This window comes from Melospiza georgiana, chromosome 22, assembly GCF_028018845.1.
Source record: "Melospiza georgiana isolate bMelGeo1 chromosome 22, bMelGeo1.pri, whole genome shotgun sequence".
Classification (NCBI taxonomy): Eukaryota; Metazoa; Chordata; class Aves; order Passeriformes; family Passerellidae; genus Melospiza; species Melospiza georgiana.
This window is the reverse complement of record NC_080451.1, coordinates 5,429,681-5,440,125: the sequence shown is the minus strand read 5'-3', so window position 1 is coordinate 5,440,125 and position 10,445 is coordinate 5,429,681. Positions and strand designations below refer to the sequence as shown.

At 57.1% G+C, this 10,445-nt stretch overlaps 2 protein-coding genes across 2 annotated transcripts in view; both read left to right on the top strand.

The window, feature by feature from the left end:
- Positions 1-732: 732 nt before the first annotated feature.
- NECAP2 (NECAP endocytosis associated 2) lies at positions 733-6,046 on the top strand. The gene is made up of 8 exons (XM_058039134.1): positions 733-840; positions 2,007-2,107; positions 2,187-2,291; positions 3,536-3,617; positions 4,130-4,238; positions 4,575-4,737; positions 4,847-4,922; positions 5,217-6,046. Exons 1-8 carry the CDS (start codon positions 740-742, stop codon positions 5,263-5,265), a joined length of 786 nt encoding a protein of 261 aa, XP_057895117.1. The 5' UTR covers positions 733-739; the 3' UTR covers positions 5,266-6,046.
- A 74-nt stretch (positions 6,047-6,120) lies between these two features.
- CROCC (ciliary rootlet coiled-coil, rootletin) overlaps positions 6,121-10,445 on the top strand; it is a 35,982-nt gene continuing 31,657 nt past the window's right edge. Inside the window, 2 exon segments of the mRNA XM_058039149.1 lie at positions 6,121-6,207; positions 8,952-9,091. Coding sequence (XP_057895132.1) covers positions 8,957-9,091 — 135 coding nt within the window. The 5' untranslated portion in view covers positions 6,121-6,207; positions 8,952-8,956.

The following is a 10,445-nucleotide window of genomic DNA, read 5'->3' as shown; positions in this document are numbered from 1 at the left end:
GAGAGGAGTGGTCCAAGGAGGGTGGAAAGGGAAGATGTGGATCCCAAGTGTGGATGTGAGTGCTGTCTCTCCCTGGAGGAGAAAAGCAAATCAGTTAATTCAACTCATTTAATCGAATGTGATTATTTTGTTGCTCTATGCTGGGTTCCCCCCTGGGTGTTGTGCTCCATAATGTCCAGAGAAGGTGCTGGAACTTCCTGGGGTGAGGAATCCGGGAGCCCTGGCAGCTCCCACAGCCCCCGGCTCCCTTGGAATTCTGATGATTTTTTCTACTTACAATAGAATGCAAACATATAATATTAATATAATATTAACATTTTAATAGACTATAGAAATATTAATAAATTAATTAATATAGAAGAAACATAATTATATGTATTATACAACCCAGTATCTAATACATATATTTAACATCGTATCTATCTTAGAGAACCTACAATGCTATAATATATAGTATATAACGCTGTAATATAAATCAATGGAAATAGTAGACTCCACTATCTGATTTATAAGATTTATAAAATTACCTGATTTATAAAAGCAGTGAAACCTGTGGGTTTCGTGGCTCGGGGCCCAGAGCCAGTTCCAGTTCCCGCAACGCCCCGCACCGGGTCCTCCCGCCCGCTAGGGGGCGCCGCGGCTGCGGAAGCGCCTCTCTCCGCCGGGCCCCGCCCCGTCCTGGGCGGCCTGCGGCGCCACCGGGGAACTACCGAGGTACCATCGAGGCGGCGGGGCCGCAATGGCGGCCGAGGCAGAGGAGGAGTACGAGTCGGTGCTGTGCGTGAAGCCGGCGGTGCTCGTGTACCGGGTGCCGCCGCGGGCCTCCAACCGCGGCTACAGGTGGGGCCCGCGCCCGCCCGCGGGGTGTCAGCGCTTCCTGGCGTGGGGGGGCTCCCCCTCTCCCCGCGGGGTTTGTGGGGTCCCCTCCTCGTGAGGTGTGCGGGGTTTGTGGCTCCCAGAGGTGTTCGGGGTCTCTCCCTCCCTGTGGGGCAGCAATAACTGCTCCTCATGGGGTATCTCAGCCCTTCGGTGAGAAAGCTCAGCCCCCGTGGGTTCCCTCAGGAGGTGTCTGTGCCCTCATCCCACCCCGTGGGCTGTTTCCATCCCCCCCGTGTGTTTTGGGGTTCCCACCCCATCAGTGACCCCCAGCCCAAGCCCGTCCTGCCACAGCCGCCTGTCCCTAACGCAACTTCGGCTCTGGAAACTCCGCGGAAAGGGAACCGAAACCTCCCGCGCAGCTCTTGCCTGCTCCCCGCCCAAACGCAGCAGCTGTTTTGGGGTGAAACGAGCCATTTTGTGACAAACTGTCCCCACCCTGGCCCTGTCAGCAGGCAGAGGAGCTCCGTGGGTGCCCCGGGGCAGCACAGGGACTGTGGGTGGCACGGGGGCTGTGGCAGGCGCGGGGGCTGTGGGCGATACAGGGGCTGTGGCAGGCGCGGGGGCTGTGCGTGGCACAGGGGCGGCACAGAGGCTGTGTGCAAGCATGGGGGCTGTGGGGGCACAGGGGCTGTGGGTGGCACAGGGGATGTGGGTGGCACAGGGGCTGTGGGTGGTGCAGGGGCAGCACGGGGGCTGTGGGTGGCACAGGGGCTATGGTGGCACGCGGGCTGTGGGCGGCACGGGGGCTGTGGGCGATACAGGGGCCGTGGGCGGCACAGGGGATGTGGGTGGCACAGGGGATGTGGGTGGCACAGGGAATGTGGGCGGCACAGGGGCTGTGGGCGGCACAGGGACTGTGGGTGGCACAGGGACTGTGGGTGGCACAGGGGATGTGGGTGGCACAGGGGATGTGGGTGGCACGGGGGCTATGGTGGCACGGGGGCTGTGGGTGGCACGGGGGCTGTGGGTGGCACAGGGGCTGTGGGTGGCACAGGGGATGTGGGTGGCACAGGGGATGTGGGTGGCACGGGGGCTATGGTGGCACGGGGGCTGTGGGTGGCACGGGGGCTGTGGGTGGCACGGGGGCTGTGGGCAGCACCGGGCTCAGGCTCCCTCCTGCTCCCCAGGGCCGCCGAGTGGCAGCTGGACCAGCCCGCCTGGAGCGGCCGCCTGCGGATCACGGCCAAGGGCAGCACGGCCTTCATCAAGCTGGAGGACAAGAGCTCGGGTGAGGGGGATCGCGGGGCTCCGGGCGAGCGGCGCTGCGGGCTGGGCCCGGCGTTACCCGGCCCCTTGCTGTGTTCCAGGAGAGCTCTTTGCCCAGGCTCCTGTGGAGCAGTTCCCCGGCATCGCTGTGGAGGGCGTGACGGACTCCAGCCGATACTTTGTCATCCGCATTGAAGATGGGAACGGTGCGTCCCGCAGAGCCCTCGCTGCTGCTGTTCGGGAGGGATTCCTGCTTCCCATGGCCGAATGTTCCCTGCACGGGGGCAGAGGGAGGAGCTGCCTCCCTGCCACGGCTCTGACCTTGGCCCGGAACAAAAACACTTGGGTTTGGCTGCTCAGCGTTGGCAGGAGAATGCAAGAACACCCCCCTGCTGCCAGTTAATTAAAAAGCTGTTTGTACTGTGCATCCAACGAGGTCAAACACCTGGAGAAGGGAAGGCTCTGGGCTGACCTAATTGTGGCCTTCCAGTCCCTAAAGGGGCTCCAGGAGAGCTGGAGAGGGAGTAGGGACAAGGGGTGGAGGGACAGGACACAGGGAATGGCTCCCACTGCCAGAGGGCAGGGCTGGATGGGGTGTTGGGAATTAGGAATTGTTCCTGTGAGGGTGGGCAGGCCCTGGCACAGGGTGCCCAGAGCAGCTGTGGCTCCCTGGTGTAGAAAACGGAATTTTTTACCCTGGCAGTGTCCAGGGTTAGAAGGGGCTTGGAGCTACCTGGGATAGTGGAAGGCATCCATGGCCATGGAATGGAATGGGATGGGATTTACTGTCCTTCCAACCCAAACCGTTCTGGGATTCTGTGATCCCCAGTCCCGTGGCTCAGTCTCCAGTGTCCCAGCTCCCCCTGGAGGCAGCGCCAGGCACGGGGCTGTGCAGGATGGGGTATCCCATCCATCCCCATTTCCATCCCCAATCCCGTCCCATCCCATCCCATCCCCATTTCCATCCCCATCCCATCCCATCCCATCCCCATTTCCATCCCCATCCCATCCCATCCCCATTTCCATCCCCATCCCCATCCCATCCCATCCCCATTTCCATCCCCATCCCATCCCATCCCATCCCATCCATCCCATCCCATCCCATCCATCCCATCCCATCCCATCCCATCCCATCCCATCCCATCCCATCCCATCCCATCCCATCCCATCCCATCCCATCCCATCCCATCCCATCCCATCCCATCCCATCCCATCCCATCCCATCCCATCCCATCCCATCCCATCCCATCCCATCCCATCCCATCCCATCCCATCCCATCCCATCCCATCCCATCCCATCCCATCCATCCCATCCCATCCCATCCCATCCCATCCATCCCATCCCATCCCATCCCATCCCATCCCATCCCATCCCATCCCATCCCATCCCATCCCATCCCATCCCATCCCATCCCATCCCATCCCATCCCAATCTCCTCTCCCTGCCCAGGCCGCCGGGCGTTCATCGGGGTTGGCTTTGTGGACCGAGGGGATGCCTTTGACTTCAACGTGGCTCTCCAGGACCACTTCAAGTGAGTTTGTGCCTCTCCCTGTGTCCTCTCAGCTCTGTTTTTGGCAGGTCTCCTCCAGGAGAGGTGGAGAAGTGGGAGCTGGGCTGGGCAGCTGTGGTGGGAAGAGGAGGGAGCTCACAGCTCTTCCTCTCTCCAGGATTTCCCAGCTTGTATCAGCAGCCTCCCAAACTGGGCATCCAAATTCCCACTCCAGATTCCCCAATTTACTTCTTCTGCTTCCTATATCAGCTGTAAGGGGCTGCCCTCAGGGGCTGCTCCAGCTGCTGGGGATGGTGGAATTTGGAATTTTGGGGTTTTGGGGATGGATGGATGGATGTGGTGCTGTCTGAGGGATCTGTGGGGCTCCGGCAGGTGCTACTGGGAATCATCCCCTGGGTGCTCCCTCAGGTGAGGTCCCAGCTCACACCTTTGCAGAGCTGCTGCCCCAGAGGGATGGTCCTGAGCAGGATTTATTTGTCTGGGGGAGCCTGGGGCAGGCTGTGTCTCCTTTTCCATGGATTTCATTCCCACAGGTGGGTGAGGCAGCAGAGCGAGCTGGCCCGGCAGGCCCAGGACCTGGAGCAGGGACCCAAACTGGATCTGGGCTTCAAGGAGGGACAAACCATCAAGCTCAACATTGCTGTGAGGGCCTTTCTTTCCCAGCTGATTCCAGCTTTTCCTTTGGGTGCCACGAGGAAGCAGCAGCTCCTCCCTGAAAACCCCAGGCATGGGCTGAGGGCAGAACCCATGGGGATAACACTGCCTGCAGGGGTTGTGGTGCAATCAATTCCTGCTGCCAAAACCAGGCTTGTGGGATCTGGGGTGAAATCCACCCCTGCTGGGACCCCTTTGGATGCACCAGCAGTGGGACATTGCAGCAGTGCAGGATTTTATTCCCACAATTTGGCTTCCAGGGTTTTCACGCTCTGGCTCTGGATTTAAAGGCTATCCCACCCAAACTTCCTGCTCTCCTTTCAGAACATGAAGAAAAAAGAAGGAGGGACAGGGAGCACCAGGCCACGTCCTGCAGTGCCTGGGAGTCTGAGCTTGCTCCCACCACCCCCTGGAGGAAAATCCAGCTCTGGGGAGCGCCCAGCCCCGCTCCCCACGCCTGCCCAGCTCCCAGGAACCCCCATCACAGGTCTGTGCTCACCCTGAGGGGCTGCTGCAGCCATCAAAGGGGGGAGGCTGGGAGTGAGAGTGGGAAATCACTCCTGCTGTTGTTTCCTCTCTTCCCGACTTCCTGACAGACTCCCTGTTGTCCTGGCCTCAGCCCACTGCTGCTCCTGCTGCTGATGTCTGGGGAGACTTTGCCAAAGCTTCAGGGTGAGCGGGAGAGGGATCTGGGGGGGATGTGGATGCCTGAAAACTGCCTGGTTTTGCTGGAAAACCCCACTGGGGTGGGGGCACTGCTGCATCCAGTCCCAGCTTTGGGATTCACAGGTGGCTCTGCCTCTGTGCTGCCAATTCCCTGAGTTTGGGTCCATGGACACTTCTTACTCTGCTGCTCCAGGAGAGTTTTGGGGTGCTCCTGGATGACCCATTTGCAGCTCAGTTTCCTTCCTGGATGCCTTTACCCTCTCTAAACACCATTTTCCCCCTGTTTTTCCCTCTCTATAGGTCAGCTTCCAGCCAGGCTCAGGGGAACACTGGCTGGGTTCAGTTCTGATCCCACCTTGACCCACCTTTCCCCACGTGGGTGCTGGGATCCTCAGGATTCCATGGGACCAAAGAAGCAGCCTCAGGACACCTCACTCCTGCCCTTACACCCACCCAGTGCCAGAATGCTGCAATAAGTGCTGGGAAGAAACAGCCACGTGCCTTAAACACTCCACACCAGGATCCTGGGAGACTTTGGAGGCTTCTCTTTTGGGAAAAACCATCAGGTCCCTCCCTTTCCTTGATAAGGAGGGAGAGCTCAGGGATTCCTCTGCCTTCTGCTCGTGCTTCTGGGCTGGATCAATCCTTCCCTGGGCGAGGAGCATCCTCCTGGATCCACTCAAACCTTTCCCTGCCAGGATGCCAAGCACCACCTGGATTTTTTTCTGAGCACTTAACTGGGATGTGGGGAGCCTGATCCTGGTGTTTCCAAGCTGAAATTCCTCATTTCTTACTCTGGGAAGTTTGTTTTTATCCTCCTCTATTTTGAAGACACGATTTTTTACTCATTTCCATGGACATTTTATTAAGGACAGAATGGAGCCAAGCTCTCGGACAGAGCTGGGGTTGAGATCCCTCTTGAAACAAATAAATATTTTCTTACCTATTTATATTAAGGCTTTTCTGAGTACGAAATCCCACTTATTTTTATCCAACCCTTTGGATTCTCCTTTCCATTTCCAACTGGATAAAGGGCATTCTGCTTTCAGAGCTTTCCCCTGGGCCTGGCAGCGACCCCAGGTGAGAATGTAACGCTTCTGAGTGAACAATAAAACGGTTTTGATGCCAGACTGGAACTTTTTTCTTCCCCCGGGCGGGCTCGGAGCAGCCAGGATGAGCTTTTGTGATTCCCATTCCTTGCCGGTGCCGAGGGAATGGGATTGGACACGGAGCACAACAGAACCTGTTGCTTAGCAGTGGTTTCTGTTGGGAAGGACACCGGCAGGGGAAGGTAAGAGAGGAAATGAGGGGAAAAGGAGGGGTTTTGGGACACAACTGCTGGGGGGTGCAGCTGGAGGCAGCTCCCGCCGGGCTGGAGGCATCCGAGACGCGGTAAATCCTCAATCCCATCGGCCTGCTCCCCGTCCCGGGTAATCTCCGGCTCTCCGGGGCACAAAGGGCACTTTCCCTGCCGGGCGGCGAGCGAGCCCCTCCTGCCCGGAGCGTGCTTTGGGACCGCATCCATCCCTTGCTTCAGGGGCGGGGACGCCTCCAGCCCCCGTGCTGGGCGATTTGGGGGATTTATGCCCACTTTTCCCTACCAGGGTGGGGACAGAAAGCCTTTAATTACGCGGGGGATAATTAAAGCTCCGGCGGGCGGGATGATCCGGGGTCCCGGCGCCATCCCCGCATCCCGGGGGTGTTAAAGCCGCTTCACCCCTTGGCAACCCCGGCTCGCTCCACCCCGGAGCTTTTCCTGCCGGAGCCAACTGCGGGCTTAAGGAGCTTAAGGAGCGCGGGGCTCAAGGCCGGGAGAGCGGCTCGGTCCCGGTAAGGACCGCCCCACGGCCCGGGCACGGCCTCGCCGGGGGCTGGCACTGGGCTCTGTCCCCTTCCTCTTCCTCCTCCCGCTCCGGCCGGAGCCTCGGGGTGCGTTTGCCGGCAGAGCCGCGGGGTTGCTGGGGGAGGATGGGGCCGAGCCGCTGCCGGGACCTCCAGGAAGAGGAGGGTCCCCGCTCCCGCCGTCACACGGGGAGGGGACGCGGATTTCGGGCTGATCCCGACCCCGCATCCGCTTCCCGCGGGCGGGCACCGAGCCCGAACCGCCCCAAATCCCGGGAAAAGGGGCCGGGGGACGAGGAGGCCGCGGCCAGGGGGTGCCCGGGGCTCGGGAGATGCTCCCGGGGCTGAGGTGGGGACAGCGGGTCCTCCTCGGTGCGGGGAGAGTGGGATGGGCACCGGGAATGGGATGGGGAATGTCGGGAATGGGATTGGGATCGGGGTCGGGAATGGGATCGGGAGCGGGATCGGGGTCGGGAATGGGATGGGGAATGTCCGGAACGGGATTGGGATGGGGAATGGGATGGGGACCGGGAAGGGGATCGGGGTCGGGGTCGGGAATGGGATGGGGAATGGGTTTGGGATCGGGAATAGGAATGGGACCGGGAAGGGGATCGGGGTCGGGAATGGGTTGAGGACCGGGAATGGCAATAGGATCGGGAATGGGATGGGGACCGGGAATGGGAATGGGATCGGGGTCGGAATGGGATCGGGAATGGCAATAGGATCGGGGTCGGGAATGGGATCGGGAATGGGAATGGGATCGGGGTCGGAATGGGGTCGGGAATGGCGCTGGGGCAGCGGGTTTGCGAGGGGAAAGGGGTTTTTGATGGGAAAATCGCGGATCGGGGCTGCTCCGTGATCCCAGCAGAGAATCAGGGGCGGGTCTGTGGCCGCGAATGGGAAAGTGCCGCGGTTTGGGATCTTAAATGAGAATTTACGGTGGTTTGGGGATGGCAAATGCGATTTTATGGCGGTTTGGGGATCACAAATGTGAATTTCCAGCGGTTCGGGGATCACAGCTGTGAATCTGCAGCAGGGTTTGGGATCACAAACACAAATTTTTAGTGATTTTGGGGTTGCAACTGTAAATCTGCAGCAGTTTTGTTGTTGTAACTGTAAATCTGCAGCAGTTTTGGGATCAGAAATAGGAATTCACAATAGTTTTGGGATCACAAATGCAAGTTTGTGCTAGTTTTATGATTGCAGCTATCAACCGGCAGCAGTTTTGGGATCACAAACGTGAATTTGCAGAGGTTTTTGGCATTAGGAATCCAAATTTTGTGTCAGTTTTGTGATTGCAGTTACAAATCTGCAGCATTTTTGTGATTGGAAATCTGCAGCAGTTCTGGAATCAAACTTTAATTTACAGCAGTTTTGGGATGACAAACACGAATTTACAGCAGTTTTGGGATCATAGACATGAATTTACAGCAGTTTTGGGATCAAAATGCAAATTTGTGGCAGTTTTATGACTGCAGCTGTAAATCTGCTGGGGTTTTGTGATCACAAACACAGATTTGCAGCAGTTTGGGGATCATAGCTGCAAATCTGCAGCAGTTTTGCTCTTGCATCTATAAACCTGCCATGATTTTGTGATCCCAAACACACATTTACAGAGGTTTTATGTCCCAGCTGCAAAATGAGGTGGGTTTGGATCACAGCCCTTGATCTGCAGCACTTTGTGATCCCAAACTCCAGATTTTGGCCATTTTTGTGGTTGCAGCTGCAAATCTCTGGCAGTTTTGTGATTGTGAACGCGGATCTGAACCTCCTTGCAGTCACAACTGCAAACTTCCCGTGGGCTTTTGACCACAACTGTGCATTTCCAGCAGCTCTTCCCTCACAAACAGCATTCCTTGGAATGTCTGAGTGTGGGAGGTGGCATTTCCAGCCAGGTCAGGGGGCAGAACCCTCCCCATGGGCTGGAGATTCACATTGAGGGTGGCGGGATTTTGGTGGAAATCCCCCTGTTTGTGCCTGGTTATTAAAACCAAAGCAAATCTCAGGGAAGGATCCCAAGGCAGGTTGTTGTTCCTATCCCTGAGGATCCTTTATCCAAATGCTGCAGCTCGTGGTGGCAAAGGATGCCCTGGCTGTGTCCTGGGCTAGATCCCATCCCAGATCACATCCCGGATCCCAGATCCCATCCTGGATCCCAGATCCCATCCTGCCTCTCTCCATCCCATCCCACAGGGGCCATGGCCTCGCTGCTGTCCCTGCAGGAGGAGAACAGGATCCTGCAGCAGGAGCTGTCCCGTGTTGAGGACCTGCTGGCCCAGAGCCGGGCTGAGCGTGATGAGCTGGCCATCAAATACAACGCCCTCAGTGAGCGGGTGAGCCCCCAAAATCCCCCTTTTGAACCCCAAAACTCCCAGCTTGCCATCAAATACAACGCCCTCAGTGAGCGGGTGAGCCCTCAAAATCCCCCTTTTGAACCCCAAAACCCCCAGCTCGCCATCAAGTACAACGCCCTCAACAAGTGGGTGAGCCCCCAAAATCCCCCTTTTTAACCCCAAAACCCCCAGGTCGCCATCAAGTACAATGCCCTCAACAAGTGGGTGAGCCCCCAAAATCCCCCTTTTTAACCCCAAAATCCACAGCTCGCCATCAAGTACAATGCCTTCAGTGAGAAGGTGAGCCCCCCAAATCCCCCTTTTTAACCCCAAAATCGAGAGGTGGCCATAAAATACAACACCCTCAGCCAGCCCCCCCAAATCCCCCTTTTTAACCCCAAAATTCAGAGCTGGCCATGAAGTACAACACCCTCAGCCAGCCCCCACAAATCCCAATTTTAACCCCAAAACTCAGCTGGCCATAGAGTACAGCACCCTCAGTAAGCGGGTGAGCTCCCCCAAATCTCTCTTTTTAACCCCAAAATCCACAGTTTGCCATCAAGTACAATGCCCTCAGTGAGTGGGTGAGCCCCCCAAATCCCCCTTTTTTTTTTTAACCCCAAAATCCACATCTGGCCATCAAGTACAATGCCTTCAGTGAGAAGGTGAGCCCCCCAAATCCCCCTTTTTAACCCCAAAATCCACAGTTTGCCATCAAATACAACGCCCTCAGTGAGCAGGTGAGCCCCCAAAAATCCCCTTTTTAACCCCAAAATCCAGAGCTGGTTATAAAATACAACACCCTCAGCCAGCCCCCCCAAATCCCCCTTTTTAACCCCAAAATTCAGAGCTGGCCATGAAGTACAACACCCTCAGCCAGCCCCCACAAATCCCCAATTTTAACCCCAAAACTCAGCTGGCCATAAAGTACAGCACCCTCAGTAAGTGGGTGAGCCCCCAAAATCCCCCTTTTTAACCCCAAAATCCACAGCTCGCCATCAAATACAACGCCCTCAACAAGTGGGTGAGCCCCCCCAAATCCCCCTTTTTAACCCCAAAATCGAGAGCTGGCCATAAAATACAATGCCCTCAGACAGCTCTCCCAAATCTCTCTTTTTAACCCCAAAACTCAGCTGGCCATCAAGTACAACACCCTCAGTGAGTGGGTGAGCCCCCAAAATTCCCCTTTTTAACCCCAAAATCCAGAGCTGGTTATAAAATACAACACCCTCAGCCAGCTCCCCCAAATCCCCCTTTTTAACCCCAAAACTCAGAGCTGGCCATGAAGTACAACACCCTCAGTAAGCGGGTGAGCTTCCCCAAATCTCTCTTTTTAACCCCAAAATCCACAGCT